Source organism: Siphateles boraxobius, unplaced genomic scaffold, assembly GCF_051911475.1.
Source record: "Siphateles boraxobius isolate OS27281-9 unplaced genomic scaffold, OSU_SipBor_1 204, whole genome shotgun sequence".
NCBI classification, from domain to species: Eukaryota; Metazoa; Chordata; class Actinopteri; order Cypriniformes; family Leuciscidae; genus Siphateles; species Siphateles boraxobius.
In genome coordinates, this window is record NW_027508816.1 from 3,433,508 (window position 1) to 3,460,483 (window position 26,976).

Consider the following 26,976-nt stretch of genomic DNA (forward strand, 5'->3'; position numbering starts at 1 on the left):
AGCCTCGAGGGAGAGAAAACTCGCAAGCGTCTCTTCCACGCGAGGCATAGCCGAATAACCATATGATTTTTCCCCCACAATATTAGAATATGTTGAAGTCTGGGGACTAAACACTCTATATGACACCGTTTTTTTCCACGATTTCGACACCTCAGTGTGGAGATCGGGAAAAAACGGCAAGCACCGGCGTGGAGGTTGCACTCGTGACGGCAAAATCTCTCATCTAATTTTGATTTAGAAACAGATTCCTGTCTAGTCACTGGCGATACAGTGCTGAGTTTTTCTACAGCTCTTGTTAATACCTCCACTAGCTCATCACTTTCGGGAGTGTAAGGTGGCGAATCCTCCACATCTCCCTCATTTATAACTGGTGCCTCAGCCCGAGCGGAAGAAACCGCAGCGCGTGCTTCTGAACACGGGACTGAGGCACTGGATCTCACAGGTGAAGGGAGAGATAAGGCAGAGCCAGTCTCTAACCCCGCTGAGAGATCCATCTGCGATCCCCACGATACGCGTCGTCGCTCTGCCTCGGCAAGAGCGGGACCCGAACCGCGGGGAGCGCGCATCGAACCGCTCTCCTCGAAGAGCGCCCGGGGGGAGCGGAGCGTCCTTAATGGCAGACGCTCGCAATGCTCACAATCAGCTCCCTCGAGAGCTGACTGGGCATGCTGCACTCCCAAACAAACAACACAAAGAACGTGTGTATCCCCACTCGTAAAATAACGCGAGCAGGGAGGGACACACTTCCTAAACTGCTCTTCGTTCGCCATATCTCTCTTAATACATATATATATATATATATATATAAATTGTTTGTGTGGTGCAGAGTATGTAAAGACAGACAATATTCACACAGGGACAGATTCACATATAGCGCGACTGAAGGCACAGAAAGCTGTTGCGCTTGTGTTTATGGGGTGCTTTATAGTTTCCTGGTCGATGACGTCACCTGCCTATGACGTTCCATCTCTCCATTGGGCTGATTCCATACGTGCTTCAGGACGCACAACGCAGGGGTCGTTCCCACAGCGTTTGACGCAGCTCGAGTTCCCTTGAAAGGGAACATGTCCTGACTGCCATAGTCAGCTCTATTCCCTGCTATTCTGCATGGTCTGCATTGAAAATGCTGAGCTGATAAATTCACGCATAATCTATTTGTCTTTGGCTCACTTTTTTTTTACTCTACCCCCTCCATGTGCCACAATTTTTAAATGTTTAGTTGTCATATTTAATATATGCTCTGTACACACGTGAAATTCACATAATCTTTTTATAATTAATGTGAATGCACAAAAAGAAAACTGCATGAGATTTTGATTTCTTGACTAAATTTGGGCACTGCTAAAAAGTTTTAACCGTGTTGCATGGTTTTCTTTTATGCAATACTGATGCTGTTGTTTATTTAATATATCAACACCTAATTGTATTCAAGTAAATTAAGTCTTCAAACATATACCTTCAAAGTCATGCAATAAAGTATAAAAAAGAGACATACAAATGTGTTTTAGTCTAAAGAAAATGAAGGAAAAAGGTCTATGTTCCTGAATGTAACCCTGTTTGCCAGAGTGGTAATGAGACGCTGAACAATGGAGAACAAGTCAGTGGTCACAAGGTCAGAAGCCCTATAGAATCACACCAATTCATTGGCACTGAAGGTCCGCCCATAAGGAGTTACGTAACAGCGCCCTTTTAAGTGCATACTTGGGTCCATTGTCTCAAATTTTCTGCAGGGTTTACAAACCATAATGATGCAGTGGAAATTATATGCTATCATCGATCAGATGAAAGCAGCCCGTACACCTCATAAGCTTTGGAAATCACATCCAATAGCCAATATGAAAGTGTCTGCAGCTCCTCTCTTAGGAACACCAAAAAAGCTGTTCAGACGTGCACCATTGATCCATATGGTCAACATTAAAGGACATTAAAGTCTTTCCTGTTCCTCTGGCTCAAACTGGAAATGAAAAGGACTGGTGCAAAATCCATGCACATAGAAATAACAATAATGCATGCAAATAGCCTACTCTTTCAAACAAGGGCAAAGCTAACAACAGAGCTGTCTTAAGAGAAAATAACTTGTCTGATACAAATGAAAGAGGCTTGAACGGCAGGCACATAAGTATTTCCATACATTGCAGCAATGATCTGACACAAACCGGTGACATTGCCGCTGAATCTAGCTCTAGATCCAGGAAACGCATCTGGTCCAGTTCACTCCCAGACCCAGGTCTTGTAAATATCTGAGAACAGTATCCCAACGCTGTGCTGCCAGAATGTAGGAATTACCCCTTAAATTCAGAGGTGCCATCTGAACTGGAGGCATCTCTGAGTTCCTACAAAAGGTTACTTTTGTAATCTAGGTTACCGAATGTAACTCTGGTTCCCTAAGTGGGAACAAGACACTGCGTTGCTGGTCATACTCACCATTGCTGCATAGTTTTGTGTACCTTGCAGAACAATTTAAGGCGATGGATCCAAGTGTAGCTTCTAGATTTCGGAAAAGGCCATGTTTTGCACAAGAGCATTTGGGGTTCTGTGCAAGGGGAATCTGAACTTCCTTAACAATGGAGGTTCAGTGGCAAACTCATACCAACAATGAATGGAGGGAAACACCTCCAGTGAGATGATGTGAGAAAGACCAGGGTAAATGCACAGAGGAAGCGCTGGCTTGTCTCTCTCACAGTGAGGGTGTGTGACTGCTCCTACTCGACCTGCTCATTGGAACCGGCATGGGAGGCGGGCACAAACAAGAACACAAACAATTATTATAAATAAAACCTGAGTTGAGTTGAGAAGGACGCTAAAGACTGCAGTCTCTAACGTCTCTTGAGGCTAAGGGAGTGCGGTTTACATGAACATGAGCTTGCTTCCATTGCACTCTTACCCCTCTAAACTTACGACCATGTGACCACTGGCGTGTTCTCCATTGAATCATTATGCAGTGTTCAGTGCATCTTAGTGACTGAAGAAACCGAAATCCAGACAGTAGCAATGTGGTACCTGTATATAATTTTCCTGTGGTTTGTTCCTTAGGTAACAATATCTGTGGACGGAATACTGACCACCACAGGATATACTCAAGAGGACTACACTATGCTTGGCTCTGATTACCTTTTCTATGTTGGAGGAAGTCCTGGTACAGCCGACCTGCCTGGATCCCCTGTTAGCAACAACTTTATGGGTTGTCTGAGGGAGGTAAAATACCTACTACAAGATATCAGTGCAGAGGAAGCTTTGTAGAGCTTTATAGAAGCTTCTGTTTCTGTTATGGTGATAGGTTCATTCATTTTCAAGAGAGAAATAGCCTAAATTTTGTTTTCAGAACAAAACATGTTCAAAGAGTCTTTAATTAACCAATAAATATTTTGTAGGGAATTGACCTTGTTAACTACTCATTATGGATAGGTTTGAGCATGAATTCACTGTAGGAGGAGCACTGAGGTTCAACCCACCGTAAATATCAACCCACTTTACAGTCAAGTCTAGTTTTAGTCTTTTACTTTTTGTCATTTACATTTTGTTTCTCTTATTTAAACAAAAGAATGCACTTTGGTTCACAAACCTCAACTCGCGTGTAAAGCAGATGTACATTTAAATAGAATATTTTACATTTTTGGTGCTTTTTGGAGTTTGCTGTGTGCATTCATGGCATTGAAAGGTGAAAGCCACATTGATATTTTATTTTGTGCTATACAGAACAAAGAAAGCCTTACAGGTTTTAAATAACATGGGTGAGGAAATAATATTAGGAAAAAAATATGCACACAAATAAAGAGTCTTTTTTGTACCTGCATCAGCAAAATATTATATACAGGTGAAACTCGAAAAATTTGAATATCGTGCAACAGTTCATGTATTTCAGTAATTCAAATTAAAAAGTGAAACTAATATATTTAGTATATTCATATTTATATATTTGATATATCAATTTATCAAATATATTAAAATTTTTCAAGTTTCACCTGTAAGTATACGTGAATGGCCCATTTAATGTTTGCATTGGTCTTGGTACAAAATTAGGGATGGCTAAAAAGGTTAAGCTGGACTTAATTACTTCTCAGAGAAAACAAAAACAGATATTGCTGATTAAGGACAGGTAATTGAGCAGACAATATTGGAAAGACAATTTTTTTTTACATTAAGCGTTTTCTCCCCCATGGAAAATTGTTATAAAGACATGCTTAACGTAGTTTAATAGATTAATTGCGGTGATATAAAAAGACCAAACTTAATATTCTCCTAATTGATGATGTATACTATATACAACCAAGCAGATGAGCCCAAAATACAAACGCAACACACAAACGTAACGTAACAAATTACGTTAAAGCTTCTTTTTGTGGGACAGTTAGATTGTTCTCTGTCTATATTCATATATCCTAAAGAGGAGGGCCTAAACAAAATATGTTAGCTGATTGCATGTCTATCATGCATGCATGTAATGTCTTTGTTCCCTTTCAAAAGCTACAATCGATGCTGCGCTGCTTAGCGCATTGGAAATGTCTTTAATTGTGACCAGCTGTGAATATTGTGTGTAACACGTCAATAGAATTGACCCGGAGGTAATATAGCCATCGGCGTGCACCCGCACCACGAGGCTATAAATAGATGAGCCACAGGTGCATCGTCAGGTCTTTTGTCTTCAGAGGCCATTCTGTGCATGTGTACGTCAAACTCTCTCTATCTCTTACCTTTATGTCTGACTACAGATCTTTATTAGGAGTTAGTTTTCAACAGGCAGTGTGCAGAAATTCTCATTTTTCTCTGAACATTTTTGAAAGAGTAAAAAAAAAAGAGTCAACAGAGTAAGTGTTTGTGTCCCTCCATGTTCTTGTCCTATGTAAGAACGGGATACACACGATTATTGTTTTGTTTGTTTGGGGGAGGAGCAAGCAGCTCTTGCGTTGGAGCAGGTCGAGTGCGAGCATTGTGAGCTGTTCACAGTTCAAATGCTGTGTGCTCGCCTTAGCTACTTCCAGACCTCACCAACATCGTGGGGCTCCAGCATTGATCTGGCTGACGAGTAAGAGACGGGTCCGTCCCTATCGCTTGCTCAGTCACCAGATCCACTCGTCCCCTCCGGTGCTTCTTCGGTTCACGGGGGACAATGATATATCTCTTGGGTCTGCAGACTATGAGCAGCCTACCTCTGAGCGTTCCTCTCATGAAGATAAATCTGTCGAGGAATTGCTTGAGGTGGTTACTCGCGTGGTGGCCAGGTTACAGCTTGACTGGCCACGCTAACAAGAGACCCCCTAACAATCTAAGCTAGAGGATAGGTTTCTGTCCGGTGGCAGGGGGAAGGCACCAAAACATCAGTCTATCCCTTCTTCGAGAACCTCCATGACGAACTATCAAAGTCATAGAGTAAACATATACTTCTCGCGTCTTTGTGCCTTCGAAGTCGACTTTTTCGACTATTGTAGGTGCGGGGGTATGCTCAGATGCCGCAGGTCTCTCGCCTGATTCGGCAACTTCGTTAAAGAGACCTACACTCCCCACGAAGCCATGTAGAACAACTTCGGTGGTCGTGGGAAAAGCTTATAAAGCTACAGGTCAGGCTGGTGCTGCGCTGCACACTATGGCAGTGTTACAGGCGTACCAGGCTGAGCTGTTGAAGGATTTGAGTATGGGCAGTACCATAGATGAGAAAGCATTCACTGAACTGCGTAGAGCCACAGATCTGTCTTTCCGTGCTACCATGCAAACGGCCCGTGCAATCGGCCGTTCAGTGTCGCCGCTGGTTAGCATGGAGAGGCACCTATGGCTGAATCTAACTGGAATAAAAGATAAAGACCGTGTCTTTTTATTAGACTCCCCAGTTTCACCCTCTGGCCTGTTTGGCGACTCCGTCAACACTGTCGTCACCAGGTTCAGAGAGGTTAAAAAGCATGAGAAAGCTTTTGTCCAGTTCCTTCCTCGCCGCACTCACAGGGAGGGGCCATCGGCCACCCAACCACTCCCCGGTCCTTCAAAAGCCAGGAAAGTTAAGAAGCAGAGTGTGGAAAACCGTGCCCCCCCTCGCAAAGATGGGCGACCGGCTCGCCGCACCCAGCAGCCTCCCAGGCCAGACCTCCGGACTATCATCAATAAAAAGAGGAAATCCTGATGTCTGGCGCCCAGTCTGGTGGGGGTAGCCCCCCGCGGGGCCGGGGCGCGTACAACATCTGACCGCCCCTTCTTGTTACCCCCACGAAACCACTCCATCCCTGCCGCCTCTGGTGCTTCGGGGGGAGCGGTTTCCAGCGAAATGTTAGATGTTCCGTTGCTTCCTGCTGTCATCCAGGGCACAGAACATCTAACATCCCCTCAAAATGAAGTGTTAAAATTGATACCACTCTCAGAAAGTCTGGCAGTCTGGAAACTTCTCCGAAGCATTTCTGCGTGGGTGTGAAGAACAGTACAAATAGGATACAGAATCCAATTCATTCGTCGTCCTCCGCGTTTCAAAGGAGTAGTCTGAACATCCGTGAGACTGGAGCTGATGCATTTACTGTCACAAGAGCTACAAACTCTTCTGAGAAAAGAGGCCATAGAACATGTTCCTCTTCCAGAGAGAGAGAGTCACAGCGCACAAGTTCAAGATGTTAAAGGGACATTGTGTAGGAATTTCTCCCATCTAGCGGTGAAATTGTATTTTGTATTCAAATGAATTGTGCTCTCCAGCGCCTCGCTTTTTCAAATGCGTGTTGCATCTACGGTAGCTGTTATGTACCAAAAAGCTATGACAGGATGTCTTCTAATAGCACTTCGTCGAGTTTTCCTTTGGGTGAACAGGTTTGTCATTTCAAACAAACTGCAACTTGACACAACAAACAAATGAATGTTACAGTATGAATTACTGACTGTGAAAAACATGAACTATTGTAATTAGTAGTTATGCCTTCTTTATTCGTCATATTTTCTGAAGTATGTGCATTGTTAGATATCACATGTATGATCCGCCATTAAAAATAACAGTGCAATGCAGCCTTTTAAACTTGCCGAGGCAGTGACAAGCGCCTCTCACTGCTCTGCTCCTCCGTTTCTGCTGCTTTCAGTTACGTGACGCTGGCTGTGAACGAAAACGCGTTGTGGAAACGCGCTGGCCTAGTACTTTTTGTCCCTCTCTGCTGTTATAGTTTTTCAATATGGCGGAACTACATGGAAGCCTCCGTGAACCTACCCGTCACATGGATATAAAGATAATAAATTCTTCGTTTACGAGGATAAGTCAGATAATTGGCAGAGGTATTTGTACTCCATTGAGGACATATTAATGAATAAAAATATTGATTTTAGATGATAAAATATCTAAAGAACTACACATTGTCCCTTCAACTGTCAAGACGGTTGTGACGCAAATTCAACATCACAATTGGTTCATCACAATCGATCTGAAGGATGCATATTTTCACATAGGAATATTGCCACAACACAGGAAGTTCCTGAGGTCGCTTTCAGGGGCAAAGCATACCAATTTCAGGTTCTTCCATTCTGTCTAGCCTTGTCACCCCGCACATACACAAAATGCATGTGTGGCAGCTTTAACTAGAGGTACACTAAGATTTTAGGAAATTCTGCTCAATCTACACGTTAGCATGGATAACCAGGCCACAAAGTGAGGTGGGCTGCTGTTAGATTTTGCTGTATTTGGAAGAGCAGTGGTTTGGGTGGCTCGCCAATGTATTAGATGTCTCCAATACATATAATAAGTAAGCTTGAACAGAGTTCTTGTGGGGAGAAGAATTTATTGAAGTTAGTAGTGTAGCACAGTTCTTCAGCAGCGATGTTAGCATGTCACCCTTCAACAATCTTAACCCAAAGTTCTGTCTGTGAGACAGAACTTTATACATGAAGACAAATTGGCTACAAACAATAAAAAACTGTTAGGGCCTCCGACAGGAGATCGATCTACCCTGCAATCTACTCTGAGCAATGCTGTTTCTTTGTCATTCAAACCAATCAGTTTCTGTGGGCCATACACCTACGGGCCATTCAGTTTCTATAGGCCATACATCTGTATGGGCCATTTGGTTCACAACTTTACAGACACAGATAGAGTTGATTACATCTGAGGCACAGTAACAATGTAAATGCATTTGACTAAAGTTAACTGAAAATACACATAATCTACCGACTACGCCTTTCCGGGGAAATGCCCTTCACCCTAGGGCAAAGCTCACAGGTTCGTATCAGACATGGGTTGAGTATAAAACAATAGAAAACTTTATATTCCAATCAATAAAAAGTATCCAATTTTATTTAACACAACACCAATAAATCAAAAAGAATCCACAGAAAATAACACACGGACGCTCACTTCAGAATTGGGCACTGGCTCTCCTTGATAGAAATGACACATTAATCATATGTCAACACTCACGCCACACCTCACTGTGAGCACAGCATTCAGGCAAAAGAACCCACCACCACAATCAGGAAGAGACGCTTATCCTTCTGCAACTGGCTGCCCCAATTCTGAAGAGAAAAGAAAATAAGACAAAGTAGCACAAAACGCTCTCGGTTACTAACGTAACCTCGGTTCTCTCTAGATGAGGGAACGAGTGTTGCGTAAGCTAGCTTACGCCACAGGACAAGCCCCCTTTTCTCGAGAATACTGAAGCCAAAAATTATCCTTAATTTTGCATTAGTTTAAAACGCATTGCTGCACAGAGCAGACCTAGGCGAAGCAGCTCGCGTGCCTATTGGTTGCTCTGTGGCAACTGCTTCAGCCTATCAATGGACTTGTTCATGACGTAAGCACCAATGAGGGCGCGGGCGCCCTCGCGCGTAACGTCCCGCCAGAATGGGCGTAGCTTAAGTCTATATAAGCCGAGTCCAGATAGGATGTTCTTTGGTTTTTCACACTGAAGCGAAACCAGAACGTAGCACAAGCACGGCAGGGTTACTGAGAACAGCTTAGCCTGCAGTGTAGGAACTTCCAGGTTATAGAATCGTATAAATGTAGACGGAGAGGCCCAGCCTGCCATCCTACAAATATCCTGGAGTGAAACCCCACTGGACCAGGCCCATGAAGAGGCCACGCCTGTGGTCGAATGGGCTCTGATGCTTAAAGGCACACTATGCAAGAATTGTACCTTAATATAACATTTATTTCGGTGGTAAACAAACTCATAGTAGGGTGAATCATCCTGGTAGTAAAGTTTGAGAGGAGCACCACCGACAAATCTCGCGAGAATCACGACATGTTTTACAGCAACGACGTCACACACATCAACAACAACATGAAGCACGAAGACACTTGCGCGCATTTCAAACGTGATACTCGACGATGGAAAAAGCAAAGAAAACGCGGTCGGAAGAGACTAGGAACAGGAAAAGAGTATCTGACAGCGTGAGGAACCGGACAAGAGTCCCACTCGGTCAGGCTTTCACTGTTGAAGTTCATTCCTGCGATTATCATGAGAACCGTTGTCAATATCTCACATAATTATCAGGACAAAAATAAGCCTAAATGTTGTAAATAGTGTAAACGAGCGCTATTTGCAAACTGTTGTGATAAATTGCAATAATCATGTCTAACGACATCATAACGGCCAATGTTATGAAATAATGCGAAGTACATGTAACTTTATTTATGTCATCTGGCATTTTGTAATGTTTACATTACACACACAAAAAAAACATAAATTAAATTATATAGTAGGTTTAGGCTATTTACTTATTTATTTAGCTGCAACCATGTAAAAACGTTATAAGCCATCAAACTAGGTAGGCTACTTTAACGTTATTACTATAAAGTGGGCTAACGCCTGGCAAACTTATTATTATCCTATTACCATCATCAGTAGTTCATCTTCGATAGCACAATATATACAATTATGCAGTAGCCTAATATTTGTATGAAATCGTGAAACATTGCCTGGTCAATGGACATCTTCGGAGTCTAGGAGGGGGGTTATCAGGCCTTGAGTGCAGAGACGCTCTGCGTGAGTGGTATTTACGACAGTAACGTTAAATACAAGTACTCCACAGCGACTCTAGGGGTCGCTGTTTGACAAAACGGAATTCCTGCATAGTGTGCCTTTAAGGGCCATTGAAGGCCCTTAGACCTATAAGCCAGCGCGATAGCGTCAACTATCCATCTGGAAAGAGTCTGTTTCGAGGTGGCTAGCCCCTTGCTGCGGCCACCGAACGAAACGAAGAGCTGCTCTGACTGCCTGAACGCACCAGACCGCTCGACATATATTCTCAATGCCCTGACCGGTCAGAGGAGATTAATGTCACTTTTGCCATCAGACCCAGGTAGGGCTGACAGGGAGATGTCTCTTGCGCTCTGAACGGAGTGGAGAGCACTTTGGGGACATAGTCATGTCTTGGTTTGAGGACAACTTTAGAGTCACTAGGCCCAAACTACAAGCACGTCGCTCTCTCGTGCAGGTCACCCACTCGCTTGACTGAAGCGCGAGCCATGAGGAAAACGGTTTTAAAAGATAGAACCCGCAAGTCTACTGACTGCAAGGGTTCGAAGGGACCGCTTTTAATAGCGTCCAATGGCCACAACATACACTTTGAGCGCGGATGGGGACCTGCCCTCGTCCAAAAGCTCATGTAGGAAGGAGAGGATCTCCGTAACGCTTCCGCGTTGTGGGTCTAGGTTTCGAGCTGAGCACCAGCTAGAAAACACTGACCACTTAGAAGCATAGAGCCATCTAGTAGAGGGTGCTCTGGCCTGTGTTATAGTATTAAGCACTTTTACTGGTAGATCAGCGGATACCCGTTGATGGCCCATACGTGCAGGGCCCATAATTTGGGGTGCGGGTGCCAAACCATGCCCCTGGCCTGAGAGAGGAGATCCCTCCTCACCGGAACAGGCCACGGGGCCATGCTCGCTAATTGCATCAGTTCTGGGAACCAAGCGTGGTTCCACCAGAGCAGCGCCACGAGGAGCACAGAGCAATTGCTCTCCCTGATTCGCTTGATTACCTGAGGTAACAGCGCGACCGGGGGAAACGCATAGAGGGGGAGGTTGGGCCAGTCGTGGGCCAGCGCAGCCCTGTTTTTCGAGAAAAATATAGGGCAGTGCGCGTTCTCTGACGACACGAAGAGATCGACATTCGCTCTGCCGAACCGGTCCCATAGCAACTGAACCACTTGGGGGTGCAGGGACCATTCCCCGGGGCCCGAGGTCCATGCTCGACGCGGGACCCGCGCTTTCAGCCAGCGCTGGAGGGGGCACATATGAAGCAGACCCAGCCGAAGCACTGCCGAGGCCAAAGCCATAAGGCCCAGCATCCTCTGAAACCTCTTGAGAGGGAGACTACTGTCGACCTTGAAAAGGGCTATTGAGCGCTGTATCTGCAGCGCACGCTGTGACGTCAGCCGCGCTGTCATTGATACAGAGACTAAGTCTGTTCCCAGAAAAGAGATTGTCTGTCTGGGAGACAGCGAACTCTTGGTCCAGTTGACCTGGAGACCCAAGGCTTGTAGATGTGTAAGCAGTAATCAGTTCTGCCTCTGACTGGGCTAAAATTAGCCAATCGTTCAAATAGTTCAGTATTCGCATCCCCTGTAGCCTCAGGGGAGCGAGCGCCGCGTCCATGCACTTCGTGAATATGCGAGGTGCTAGAGATAGGCCGGTGTACTGATAGCTCTGGCCCTTGAAGGCGAATTGTAAGAAAGGCCTGTGATGGGGTGATATTTGAATCTGAAAATCCTTCAGGCATCCTTCAGATCTACTGAAATAAACCAGTCCCTCGGGCGAACTTGCGCGAGGATTTGTCTGGTCGTGAGCATTTTGAATGATGTCCACCAGAGGGCTCTGTTCAGGCGTCTGAGATCTAGAATGGGTCTGAGACCGCCATCCTTCTTGGGAACAAGGAAATATCTGCTGTAGAAACCTGAAGCACTCTGTGTCAGAGGGACGGTTTCTATAGCTCCTTTCCTCATCAGTTTCGCTATTTCGGCATCTACTTCGTTTTTCACCGTAGTTTCGACCCTGGCCCGAAAGCGCGGGGGTCTGTAAGCGAACTGCAGCGAATAGCCTCGCTTTATGGTGTTTCAGTACCCATTGTGACATGCCCGGGATCATTTCACATGCTTTTAAACTCAAAGCCAGGGGAAGAATGATATCTGGGCTCTAGCCGCTGCGTGTGTGTGACACATAGCTTGCGGTGTTTGCATGTAAGCCCTTTTTCTCTACACACTGAACGCAATCTGAGTGCATGTGAGTCATAGAGCGAGCTGTGCTTATGTGTAGGAGTGAACACTGGGTGGCCACTATTTCTACACTTATAACATCCGCGGCGTGAGCCGGGCTGTGTGTCGTATGACAAACAGTGTTTATGGGTAGGAGTGAACAATGTACAGTGGGCACATAACCTACATTTATAACGTGTGGCGTGAGTCAAATTTTTTGTGGTAGGCCGTGAGAGAGTGTGCGACACTAAACGGGTTGTGCTTATTTGTAGGGGTGAACACTGGGAAGTGGGCACATTTCCTACAATCACAGTCTCTGCGGTGTGAGCCGGACACAGAGACAAAGTGCTCTTTTTGAGATTTATGTGGGCAGCCGTAAAAACTGCCTTTGGATACAGGCGAGCGGGTCGAGTGACGGGCATGTTGACTGCAGAGTGTACTTCTCCAGCCGGCTCTTTCGAGGGGACTGGGAGAACGAGACTTGGTTTCTTTAATGGTGGTCCGGCCGTGGTGGGACTCAGCCATCTTCGTCTTCCCTGACTGGTCAGGAAGACTTTGAGGGCTCGGGCTTCAGCACTATCTTAGGCCGTGGTCCCCGGGGGGAGGCGGCCTGTGGCGACTCGACAAGCGTGAGCGCTGCTGAGAGTCCCTCTGTTGGCGGGGTGGCGGAGGAGGAGGCGGGGGCGCTGTACTACGGCTAGGCGGCTGCTTTTTAGAGCGACCTGTCGCGGAGCTGGAGCGCCTCGGAATGAAGTGGAGTTGACTTATCGGAAGTGGAGATCAGTTGATCCTTCTGATTTCTCTGTTTTTATTGACTCTTCATTAAGTTTTACTTTATCTGACCCTCTGGAGAAAAGGGTTTCTATGTTAAATGCGGTTCTCCTATCTGGCCTGGATTCATTTGCTCCTCAAAAGTCACACTCTGTTTCATTCGTACGTCCTGCTCCATGGTATAATGAAGACTTGCGTATGATGAAAACATCTTGCCGTAGAATGGAGCGCATATGGCATCTTTCAGGTCTGACTGTTCATTATCAAATGTGGAAAGACTGTTCACAAGATTATAAGGCTGGAATTGTTTCTACAAGATCTGACTATTTTTCTAAAATGATTGATGACAATCAGGATAATTCTAGACAACTTTTTAATTCAATTAACAAATTGTTGAAACGTAAAACTGTCTCTTATGTTACTGCTTCTGATCATCTCTGTAATAAGTTTCTGGATTTTTTGTCACCAAAGTCGAAAATGTTTGTAGAGTTTTTTGCACTCCAACTCTACTGTCTTCTACTGCTATTCCTTTTTATTCTGGTACTAAGTTGTCTAAATTCTGTACAATTGACTCACATTCTCTTTTAGCAGAGGTTTCAAAAAGGAAAGCAGCTACATCTTTACTAGATCCCATACCATTTGGTTTGTTTAAATCATAAACAAATAATACAAACGACTCCCTGTGTACTGGAGTTGTGCCAGCAACTTTTAAAACTGCTGCAATTACCCCAGTGCCTAAAAAGTCAAATATTGATTATGAGAACTTCACTAATTTCCGTCCCATATCTAACCTCCCTTTTTTTGCTAAACTTTTGGAACGAGTGGTTGCTTCTAAGTTGATTTCTCACTTAACTGAGAATAATCTCTTTGAGCCTCTGCAATCAGGATTTCGTAAATTACATAGTACAGAAACAGCTCTGGTTAGGGTCACCAATGACTTGTTAATTGCCTCAGATTCTGGTTTTCTTTCAGTTTTAATCCTACTTGATCTCTGTGCCGCTTTTGACACTGTTGATCACTCCATTTTAATTACTCGTCTTGAAACTGTTTTGGGGGTTTCAAATACTGTTCTTAATTGGTTTAACTCCTACCTTTTCGATCAGAAGCAGTTTGTTGCCATGGGTGGATTTAGATCTGAGGTAATGTTGTGCAGTCTGGCGTCCCTTAGGGGTCTATTTTGGGCCCTCTTCTTTTTAATATTTATGTTTATCCTCTTGGCCAGCTTTTGAGATCACTTGGTCTAAACTTTCATTTCTATGCAGATGATACTCAAATCTACATTCATGTTAGACCTAATGAAATTGTGCCTGTTAATTTTCTTACTGAGTGTATTTCTAAGATGAAGGAATGGATGACACATAATTTTCTTTGTCTTAACAGTAAAAAGACTGAGATTATGCTTGTTGGTTCACCCCACCAACTACGCAAAGCAGAGCCGGTCACTCTAACTCTTGATGGCTCTATTGTGGAGTTTCAAACAAAATTGAGGAATTTAGGAGTAATTTTTGATGCCAATTTAAAGCAACACCAAGGAACATTTCCTCTGCGGTTGCCCTACAGGTTGGAAGCGGAATTGTCCATTACCGCTGTCGTAAATAATTTAGCCTACCGCAGCCTACTGTAGCACGCACACGCTCGCTGTTTATCCAGCACCGGCTTTGGAATCAACAATGGCCACAGACAAGGTAGAGTATGATGCATGATTTTATGAAAGACATCACAAACGAAGAAAAGCTATGTATGCCGTAAAGCAGTCGAATTTTGTAGTTCTTTTTGTGCTCCGGTTACTACCCGAAACCCGAAGTTACATAGTGCCAGCAAAAGCGATACAGACCACGTAAGGCTATGGCAGACGTGTCATTTAACCTATTGTAAGTCGATGTACCATCACAAGGGTCTTGGAAATATATTATGAAGGTTGAAAAACTACATAGTGTTACTTTAACGTTTGAGCCACATGCTTTGAATACTGCTAAAATTTCATTTTTCCATCTTAGAAATATTGCCAGATTGCGTCCAATGCTGTCATTTACTGTTGCTGAGAGATTGATTAACACTTTTGTGTTTTCGCGTATTGATTACTGTAATGCCTTGTTAGCTGATGTGTCAAAAGTTACCTTAAACAGAATGCAGGTTATGCAAAATTCGGCTGCCAGAATCCTGACCAGAACTAATATACAAGGCCATATTACTCCCGTTTTGGAGTCTTTGCACTGGCCTCCCATTCGGTTTAGGGTGGACTTCAAAATTTTGATGCTTACTTACAAGGCACTGCATGGTTTGCACCACAATATTTAACAGAGCTTTTAACACCATATACTCCAAATCGTCATCTTCGTTCTTCGGAAACTGGTCTTTTAACTGTTCCCTTAACTCGTTTGAGATTAATGGGAGATAGGGCTTTCTCTTCATTGGCTCCAGAACTCTGGAATTCTCTTCCGATTGAGATCAGGCAAGCCAAATATTTTGGTATTTTTAAATCAAAGCTTAAATCAAATTTTTTAGGTTCGCTTTTAATTGATTTATTGTCTTTTATGTATTTTTTAATTGTGTATTATGTTTCTTTGTGTGTTGTATCTTTGCTGTTTTAATTTTTTGCACAGCGCTTTGAGATGTACATTTAAAGGCGCTATAGAAAATAATGGTTATTATTATAAGTGTCGCATGGCTTGCAACGTCTTCTGCACCTCCGAAAAACGTTCGGCGAAGCCCTTGACCGCCGGGCCGAAGAGGCCGGACGGAGAGACGAGCGTGTCAAGGAAAGTGGCTCTGTCGGACTCCTTCATGTCGGCCAGAGTCAACCACAAGTGCCTCTCAGTCACAGTGAGAGCTGCCATGTTCCTCCTGATGGCCTTATGCAGCGGCTTTGGTGGCTCGTAGAGCTAGGTCCGTTGCGATTCTGAGATCTGTAAAGTTCTCAGGATTTGGGCCCGCTTCGTAAAGGGAAGGGGCGAGGTCCGGATTGGAGCCTGACCATCCTTCACTCAGCGACGCTGCAATCGAACAGCTTCCTTGGGAAAGCGCGAGGTGGGCGTGGGTCCGTCCCAGTCAGGAAACGCACTGGATGTGGCGGTCCCCGTCACTGAGAGGGGCTCTGCAAGAGCCGCACTTAGTGAAAAGAGGCATTTGCAACAACGCCTCAGCTCTTTTAGAAAGTTAGTTCGAGGGCGAACACACAGCAAGTAGGAAAAGGATATGGGCGCCGGAAAGCGCAGCAGGTACGGGCGGAGAAGCGGCGAGGATTGGCAAACTCCTGTTCTGCGAAGCAGATGCTCATCCCGCTGAAAGGCTTCGTCAACGGCGCTGGCTTCTCCTGAGATTCAGCGATGTGGTGTCTTCGCTGAAGAGGTGAAAAAATCAAAGAACATCCTATCTGGACTCGGCTTATATAGACATAAGCCACGGCCATTCTGGCGGGACGTGACGCGCCAGGGCGCTCTCGCCCTCATTGGTGCTTACGTCACGAACAGTCCATCGATAGGCTGTATAGCAACCAATAGGCACGCGAGCTGCTTTGCCTAGGTCTGCTGTGTGCAGCAATGCATTTTAAACTCATGCAAAATTAAGGATAATTTTTGCCTTCAGTAAGCTAGCTTACGCAACACGAGAGTACTCTCGTAAGAGAACACACACACACTAAACCAGTTATACAAAAAAAAAAACATTAACCAAAGCGACAGGCAATCGAGAACACCATCTTAAAAGAGTTCACCACATCAGTTCGGCTCATCGAAACCGAGGTGCCGCGTCCGGTCACCCCGACAACAAATTCTACGATTAAATTATTACTATTACAAAAAAAGAAACACCTTCAATAGGCCGCCCTTGGGTCGACACACATAAGAAATAAACAAGGAAGACTTAAATCACACACAATATATATATACATGGATAATATACCCAGCACAACTCAAGAAACAAGAAACAACAAGAAAATAAGCTACACAACAGCAATCAACTCACAAGAAAATCAAATAATCTTTAAAGAAACAAACTGCAGAAAGAAATGGTGACAGTTAGGTGGCGGATCTAATATTTGGACGCCACTAGAGGCTTTTGACTCAAATTGGTTACTCACGGCCCACGATCAACGGTCCAGCTGATTGAGTGTGTTTAACACCATGAACGCAAACAATGGAGAAGGAACCAGGCACAGCGTGTCTACACGCGAGCTGAAACAGAGTTAAATGGCACTCGTCTGCCGGTTCAATAGAGCAGACAAACTCGTATGATCCTGTCTCCCTCAAACCAGGATATAGTCATGGTGACAAGTCCGTTGATGTCGAAACAGGCAGCAAAAACAAAGCAGACTGCCAGAGGAGCATCCGCACAGAGGTTTAGATGAAAACCAGAGCCCACTGTAACGTCCCTTACACGTTGGTCCGCACCTTAAATATAAACAATATGAATTACACACAAAATATGAATCTGGCCAGCCCGGCTAATAGCGATCATATGGTTATCAGCTCAGTTAAAACATACCTGTATTGCGATTCACACGGCACCAAAACTGCTGCATATTAAACACTGATCCATGAAAATAGATCAAATTGAAGGTATCCCACAAAGCTCCTGCCCACACCTTAACAAAAGAAAACCCATAGAATCCCAGTGAGACAACCCAACAAACAAGCCACTGCCAACAGCTCCTACCTTACAGACATTCACGCATCCCGCCGGAAACACGGTGACTCGCTCAATGACGCAGAGAGAACGCACACCCATAACGACACCCTTATATATTACCGAAGGAACGCAATTAAAGGGCACTCCCCCTCATATTAAATAACCCCGACAGAAGTAAACAGTACTGCTACACATGGATGCAGCACTGGCTCCATTACGACTCCATGGCATTCGCATTTTGAATGACATCGACGATTGGTTAATACTACCACAATCGCAAGAGATGGTGCTTCAACACAGAGACATCGTGTTAGCTCATCTAGTTTCTCTAGGGTTGAGACTCAACGCCAAGAAAAGCGTTCTTTCTCCTGCCCAGAGAACGACTTTCAAGGTTCAACGAGGTTCTGTACAGCACAAAATAAAATATTAATGTGGCTTTCACCTTTCAATACCATGAATGCACACAGCAAACTCCAAAAAGCACCATAAATGTAAAATAGTCTATTTAAATTAGTAGTGGGCCGTTATTGGCGTTAACGTGCTGCGTTAACGTGAGACTCTTATCGGGCGATAAAAAAAATATCGCCGTTAATCTATTCTCAAAGTTGGGTTAGGAACTACGCAAGCTATGATGACTTTCACCTTGATATTTTAGTGCGGATGTATACCTAGCCGAATTGCACTGTAGGGGGTAGGGATGGGAATTGAAAACCAGCTCCACTCGAGAACCGGTTCTAAGTTTTACGAACCATCGATATTGTATGCCCCTCGACGTTAACGATTCCTCTTATCGATGCTCCTGCTCCGAGTCCCAGCCATAATATACAAACCACAAAGTAACAACTTTCCCTTTTGTCCTTTTTCGGGCACCATAGCGCTATGTCCTAAGCGCATCTGTGCGTCATTCATGATGTCAAAGCGATTTGAGCAGAGGAGGTAAACATGGAGTGGAAAAGACGATCTAAAGCTTTTACTAAACGAGACAAATTATGCTGTTTCCTGTTTGCAATAACAGGGTTTTTCTTGCATTGAATTTTTTTTAGCGCCCGCCTAAGCAAATTTTTGTCCCGCCAAAGACTTATTTGATCGGTGAGCAGAGGTGTCAAGTCCAGGTTCAGAAAGTAAAATTCCTTCTCAGTATTTTGTTCCAATCACCTGGATTTGCTAATTAGCACAGTTTTTCAGTCAGGAGATAGAACTAATTAGTAAAATCAGCTGGCTGAGTTCAGGGGTGGAATAAACATATGGCAGGACTTTTACTTTCTGACCCCTGGAATTGACACCTCTGTCGGTGAGTAATGTAGATGAAAGTTTCATGTGGAGCATTCGGAGATTTTGTTTTCCCGAATTACTGCTGGGTGTTTTGTGCTTAAATAAGTTACCTTATCTTCTCTGAAAAGCGTTCCATACATTCAGCTGACAGTCTCAAGTACCACCTAAACGCAAAGCATCCCTTAGCTAATGCGGTAGATGCCGGGCCAAGCACTGATGTAGCGCAGGGGAAGAGTCGTCGTCAAACTACTATGTTTGAGTGCAACCGAGGCAAGCCCGTCAGCACAGCTCTGTCAGTTAGTAAACACAAGTACATCTGATTGAACATGATTTATTTTCATCACCAATTATCATAGTAGAACAGCTTTCTCAAGCAGTTTGTGATGCATTTTGTAAACAGGAGATGAGTCCCTGGTCTAATGCGCCACCTGGCTTGAGAAACCCGTTCTCAAAGACTTACTTTTAGTCATTATTTGGGTAGCACACATATTCAGAATGCCTTCGGCAGAATTCAAATGAGCCATTTTAATCTAGATTAATCTAGATTAATTCCAAGATTCCAGTGAGAGTAATCTAGATTAAAAAAATTTATCTATGCCCACCACTAATTTAAATGTACATCTACTTTACACGTGAACCAAAGTGCATTATTTTATTTAAATAAGAGAAACGAAATTCAGAAAAGACAAAAAATAAAAGACTAAAACTAGACTTGACTGTAAAGTGGGTTGATATTTACTGTGGGTTGAACCTCTAAGAGATTCTGTGTACAGGTTTTTGGTATAATAAGTAATACCTCAGTCTTATCTGAACTCTGTCAACTTGGATAATTTAGAGGTTTCATCTTATCGTGATAAAATATATAACTGAGTATCATCGACATAAAAGTGGAAACTAATTCCATGTGTTCGTAAAATATTACCAAGTGGCAGCATATACATTGAAAATAACAGAGGGCTTAATTCAGTTTAAATACAACCTCATTTCAAGACAAGTTGTAACATTTTGTAAAATGCATTAAAGAATATGTGATTTGTTAATTCTCTTGAACCTTTATTTAACTGACAAATGTACAAAGAAAATATTTCCAACTTAATTTTATTTTGCAAATATTTTGATTCAATCAATCAATATTTCCACCCATTCATCTAAGGGTTCTGCAAACACAATTTAGATCAGAAGTTTCTCAGATTATTTCTGTCTTCAACTGACATTGTTATATATCTGTAGGTTGTATATAAAAACAATGACGTTCGGCTGGAGCTGTCCAGACTGGCTTTTAAAGGTGACCCCAAAATGAAGATCCATGGAGTTGTTTCCTTCAAGTGTGAGAATGTTGCCGCATTAGATCCCATCACGTTTGAGACACCGGAATCCTTCATCACACTTCTTAAATGGAACACTAAGAAGACCGGTTCTATTTCCTTTGACTTCCGCACCACTGAGCCCAATGGACTTCTGCTCTTTAACCATGGGAAACCTAAGCAACAGACCAAAGAAACCAAGAGCCCTCTCACACTGAAGGTGGACTTCTTTGCCATTGAGATACTAGATGGTCTGTTGTACCTGCTTCTGGATATGGGATCAGGCACAACCAAGACACTGGCTGTTAACAAAAAAATGAATGATGGGGAGTGGTATCATGTGGATTTCCAGAGGGATGGAAAATCAGGTAAAATTTTACTAGAGTTTGTGTATAAGATGAAATGACTGCTTAAAAGGAGTGTGTTTCCCATTGTTAGCCAACTGTGGTCACATGTTCCATTGTTATGATGGCAGTTAAACTAATTGGTGTTCTTAAAACTACCGTTTTAACAACCATTCACAAACAGCATCACAAGCTTGTGTGGTTGGAACAACAGCTCTTCACCTGTGGTTAGAAGCGGTTTGTCGTTAGTCTCTGCTTCCTACATGCTATTGTCATGATCCCTGCACTGTCTTGTGTTTGTAGGACTTTTATGTTAAAGTGAATTCTTAGTTCCCCATTGTTTCTGTGTTTGTCACTTCCTGTGTTTGGTTCCTGTTTGCCTATCTTGTTTGTCACCATAGTTACCCTTATTAGTTCACATGACATCAGTCACCAACACCTGTCCCTCGTTAGCATCTTGTTAGTCTTGTTAGCCTGTCTATTTAAACCTCTGTGCTTCAGTTATTGTTTGTTGGTCGTTACTGCTGTTTGTGTATTTATGTCGTTGTTCTCCTGCCTTCTCTTTGTGGATTTTACCTTTGTTCCTGGATTATTTTGTGTTTATGTTTGTCTATTATTAACTTGTGCTTGCATCTGGATTCCCTCTCTGCCTCTTCCCTGCTTATATGTCACGTTACAGCTATACATGCTTAAACGTGCGTAGTAGTCATGTCACTAATTTTTACTTTTTTTTTGTGAATAGGAAATTCCATTAATGAACTTTATGAAATACTTTTTTAGAATGCAGACCATAAAAGCGTGAGAAAAAATACTGCTTAAAAAGAAAGCAGGCCTTCCTGCTGGCCTTGTATACTCCACAGCATCACCCCACCACAGTAAAATTTTGTTTACTGTCTGCATGCAAAAAAAAGTATGGCATTTTTAGAATACTCCCCTTTTGTCTCACCTAATTCGGCTACACAACACAACAGCTGAACAGCAGCTTATTTTTGATTTTCTTATTGTTAGCAAGTGTTCCTGGCCAAAATGTTTTGCCATATTATTCTGAAAATTTGATTTGACATCCAGCTGTGTTTTCCACTCCATCCTGAGAGCTGGTAATTGCATAAACTGTTTTGTTACCCTGGCCTCACACTGTGAGCAAGATAAGAGTCACACAGTGTTTTTTTCATTTTTTCATTCAGTATTTAAATATTTGCAAGAATATTAAGAATAAAGATGTACTCACAGGAAGGTTCCCTTACCAGATAATATTCAACAATATTATTGATCTGCCTAGATTGTCACCATAATATGGGAACTTAACTGAGCTGGACGATGACATCACTGTTCCCTTTTGAAACGTTCACTCGTATTGCGTCTGCTAGACGCTATGGGAGGAAACTCCTTTTATTCAATAGCCTTTAATTCTATAACGCAGTGCTACTGCACAGCCATAACAGTGCAGTTATTGGCTGAGCAGTGGGAAATGCATGAACCTATGGCGATGCAGCGTATCTGCGCCAGCCAATCGGGGCGCATCCTGCCGAACCGAGTACAGGGGGGAATCTGCCAGTATAAGCAGCTTGTCTCGCCATAGGATTCAGATTTATTCTCCTTCAGTGATGACCTTCATCTCTCTCTGGTTCTCCAAAAGAAGTCTTCTCACCGTTTGAAGAGCCCCAGCAGCGCAAGGAGCTGAATCTTGCTCTGCATTTAAAGCAGACTACAGCGGCAAGCAGCCTGACTGATCGGCGAGCTCCCCAGCCAGCTGACTCGGCACTGCTGCAGCTGTTTCACCGTTCCCCTATGGCTATTCCTCGCATGTATCACTCTCCTTGCAGCAAGGGGATTCCCTATCTGTTGAGACTCATAAAGCATATTCTTGTGTCGCTTGCCGGGCCCGCCCCCGCAAGCCGCGTTCAGTGAAGACTGGCGGTCTCGTTACGAGACTGAACTCTGAGCGTTTAGGCATGATCATACGTAAGTATCAAATTACATTCATAATCAGCCTTACAGTTGTTAAGTGTGTCCCCGGCTTTAGTGAGCTCACTATTCCCCGCGTCTATACCGGGCCTCAAACCGACATCATTGCAGACTGATGCTCTCACTGCGAAAGCGGTGTTCACAGACCGCTTTCTCTAAAGAATGCGACTCCTCCCCTCGTTCTCCAACGTTCTCTCTCTCGATCATGAGACAAAGATAGAATGTAGCCTCAGGGCTGAATGAACGGGACTAAGTGAGCTCACACCGGTCTATTTCCCCTCGCGTCTCACTCTCTCTGCAGCAAGGGGATTCCCCATTGCTGCTCATACTGCGTTCATCAAAGACTAGAGGTCTTGAGTGCACGAGCCTCATCTCAATGCATTCGCGGACAGTAGGTAGGTAGGCAGCTCTCTGCAGCAAGGGGATTCCCCATTGCTGCTCATACTGCGTTCATCAGTAGGCAGGTTGTCAGTAGGCAGGTTTTGTCATCCCAGCGTTTGAAAACATAATTTAGTCCGGAGCGCTCCAGTGCGTGTGCGACCCAGCAGCTTGCCCACCCATTGTTTTCTTTTTTTTGTTTTCTTATCGTTTTACTGACTGTCTATTGTGAATGTTAATGTTTAAGCGTGAGTGAAAGCACCAGTGATCCAGAGATGCGGCTTTTAAAGACTTTCGATCAACTGCAATATTTATTGTGATAACGCTACTGCTGGCACTCTCCACCTGCTGCAGTTTGGAGTACGGAATACTTGGGTAAGTCATTCAAAGCCGAGAGTTTCTGATCTCTCTACGATCATTGTCTGCCGGTATTATACCAGATATTCCGCTGGAGCTGTGCAGATTGTATGCACGGAGCAAACATCGGAAAAGAGGGAGAAGAGGAGGCCTGCATCGGAGACTTAAAAAGTTCAGGCTCGACAACCACTGTAGGCTACCCCCACTCCCCACAATCCTGCTGTCAAACCTCCAGTCATTAAGACATAAGACAGATGAGCTAGAAGCTTGGATCAGGTGCAAACCCGGCATAAGAGACACTTGTCTTCTCGCCTTTTCGGAAACATGGCTGAGGGAGTCAGACTGGGACGAGGATTTAATCGTACGTGGGTTTGGAAGCCCAATTCGCCTGGACCGAGACCCAAAGACAACTGGGAAAAGTCGGGGAGGAGGAGTGTGCCTCTACGTAAATAAAAGGTACTGTAATACTGTGGTAGTGAGAGAAAGAATATGCATCAAACTGTTGACTGTGTCTCTCCGGCCATTCTATTTACCTCGAGAGTTCCAAGCTGTTTTATACGCTTGTGTATATTCACATGCGAGCCAATGCATCTATCGCAGCACAAGTGATCGTTGACGTCACTCATAGTCTGGACTCTATTTGCCCAGAGGCCCCCAAGTTTTTTATAGGAGATTTTAATCACTGCACTTTAGACAAGACCCTAAGATCATATGAACATTATATAACTTGCCTTACAACGCAGAGGAAAACCACCTTAGATCTCTGCTATGGATCAGTAAATGAGGCCTATAGATCAATGGCCATGCCGCCCCTTGGTGCCTCCTACCACAATAGTATTTATTTGATGCCTGTATATAAGCCCGCTTTCAGTCGCCTTGAGCGTGAGGAGAAAACCATAAAACTCTGGACAGAAGACAATATTTCCACTCTACAGGGGTGTCTGGAATATACGGATTGGAATTGTTTTTATGAAACCTGTAGTGACATTAATGATCTTACGGAAACAATTTCTGCCTATGTCAAATATTGTGTTGGTATGGTTATTCCATCTAAAAAGGTGGCCATTTATCCTGATAACTAGCCTTGGGTAACGAAGGAACTGTAAAGTGTTGTCAACAGAAAAAAAGAAATTCTATCTAGGGGACCTGGTAGAGAAAAAAAGATGTCTCAAGAGAAGTCAAAAATGAAATAAGAAAAGCAAAAATCGAGTATAAGAATAAAATTGAAAATCAATATAACAGTGGGGATTTAAAGGCAGCCTGGCAAGGTATTAAAACTAGTCCTTCTCAGATAGTATAGTCACATTGAGAAAGACGTTAACGCCGCAGATAGGAATAGAAATACAACAGACAAAAGTCAAAACACTATTTAAAAACACAAAAATAGGAAAGGCTGCTGGTCCTGACACCATCTGTTTGCGTACTCTGCGCTATTGTGCCGAGCAGCTTAGTGAGGGTTTCACAGTAATCTTTCAAAAATGTGCTGACAGTGGGGATACCTAATTTATGGAAAACATCAACAGTAATACCCATCCCCGAAACAAAATCTCCTAAAGACCTCAATGAATTCGGAACAATTTCACTAACTTCCCTGGTAATGAAGAGCTTTGAAAAGATCTTGAAGGACACAATCATCCCCCTAACTGTAGACAATTAGATCCACTACAATTTGCATATCAAACAGGCAAGGGTGTAGACTGTAGCGGATGCTAAGCTCTTCATTCTTGACAGGGTATATAAACATCTTGAGAAACCTACATCACATGTAAGAATTTTATTTGCTGACTTTAGTTCAGCTTTTAACAAAATGAAGCCTCACATTCTGATTGAACGATTAGCCTCATATTTTAAGTAACCCGAGCAGAACTTATTACTAGTCTTACATTTTTTAACAAACAGAAGGCAGCAGGTCTATGTAAATGGAAATATGTCTTCTATAATTGAATCAAACACAGGCTCTCCTCATGGCTGTGTGCTCTCCCCCCTGCTTTTTATATTATACACTGACAACTGCAGGTCATCTTAGTAGAACAGCTATTTGGTACAATTTTCAGACAACTCAGCCCTGTTGTCCCTTCTCCAGGGCAATCAATCAATCTGATCATAACAGTGCCCTTACGGAATTTGTCAGATGGTGTGACGACAGCTTCCTTGATTTAAATGTATCAAAAACTAAAGAATTAATCATAGACTTTAGGAAGCACCGTGTTGAACCAAAACAGAGTGTAATACACAATGAAAATGTCCAAATAGTCCAAACATATAAGTACTTAGGCACAGTGTTTGACTCGCAACTGAAATTCAGTGAAAACCCTGATAGCATTATTACGCAAGCAAACCAAAGAATATACCTACTGAGGAAGCTTAACTCTTTTGGGGTCTGTAAAAGAATTCTAGGCATATTTTACCAGGCCTTTATTGAGAGCCTATTAACATTTTCTTTCCTGTGTTGGTTTAATGGACTATCTGGGAGACAAAAAAGCTTGGGTGACATTGTTAAGGTATGCTCAAAAATCACTGGTATCCAGTTAAGAGAACTCTGTTTTCTCTGGAAAACACAAGTTGTCCAGAAAGCAGACAGGATATTGTGCCAACCAGATCATGTACTCAGTAATGGATTTGTTATCATGCAGTCAGGTCGGCGGTATTATGTGCCAATACGGAAAACTAACCACCATGCCAACTCATTCATTCCCTCTGCTATAAGACTTTTAAATTAACAACTTACAAGTTGGTTAAATGAAGACACATAACTATAACAAAACTGGTTCTCACTCTCCGTTGCTCTGCTCTGTTCGGTCACTGACAAGTGAATGTGTGTGTGTGTGTGTTGTTTTTGTTTTTGTTTTTCCACTATATTATATACATTGTATGCTAATTCACTTTTTTACTTTAATCCTTAATGTATGGGTTGGCTGTAAAACTAAATTGCCCCCTTGGGGACTAATAAAGTTCCCCTCGGTCTCCACCATTCTCTCCCTCTCAGAAGCTTAAAATGGAGAAACAATGCCACGCCACGCCAGCCTATATCCAGTGTATCTCACTCTCCCTGCAGCAAGGGGATTCCATAGGGCTGCCTCCTTTGCTAGAGCAAGCACAGCGCTGACAGCTCTGCAACTGAAAATGATGTCTCTCCCCTATGTCTATCAGGTGAGATTCATTGAGCATATCCCTTTTCTAAAGAGCATCTTTCGCTGACAATTGTTTTACAACTCATCGACAATGAGCGTTTCACTTGCCAGGGCTGCGCCCACGCAAGCTGCGTTCATCAAAGATGGATGCTCTCACAGCGATATTCAGCTGCTACCAGTAGCCCCATGGCCAATTCCCCTGAGGAAAGACCTCATGTCCCCGGCAAACAGGACAATCTGGCATTTCCGACCCGAGCTGTGGGCCCTCCACATATGGCCCCGCAACGGGAACTTACGGATCTCCCAGTGAGAGTCCTGAATACTATCTCTGAACCTTGGAAGCCCGTCCATGAGACGCCTCTAAGCCCTTAAGTGGTCTATTTTCTCTGACTGGTGTTCAGTCCGGAACCAAGACCCTATTTCATGTGAAGTACTACTAGCTTCCTACAGGAGCTAGTGGATGCGGGTAGCACCCCCTCCACGCTCAAAGTCTATGTGGCGGCCATAGCAGCATACTACGCTCCTGTGGCCTGCCAATCGCTGGGTAGAAGCAACCTGGTTGTTCGGTTCTTTAAAGGGGCAAGGAGGCTCAACCCCCCTCATCCTCTTACCTTACCCTCTTGGGACCTATCAATGGTCCTTAGGGCCCTCAAAGGGCTCCCCCTTTGAACCGCTACAGTCAGCCAG

General features: G+C 43.7%; 1 protein-coding gene across 1 annotated transcript in view; it reads left to right on the plus strand.

Annotated features, from left to right (window-relative positions):
- Window positions 1-26,976, plus strand: part of nrxn1b (neurexin 1b) — a 181,610-nt gene that overhangs the window by 50,068 nt on the left and 104,566 nt on the right. Inside the window, exons 10-11 of the mRNA XM_077237629.1 lie at window positions 3,034-3,195; window positions 20,041-20,482. Coding sequence (XP_077093744.1) covers window positions 3,034-3,195; window positions 20,041-20,482 — 604 coding nt within the window. The remainder of the gene's footprint in view (window positions 1-3,033; window positions 3,196-20,040; window positions 20,483-26,976) is intronic.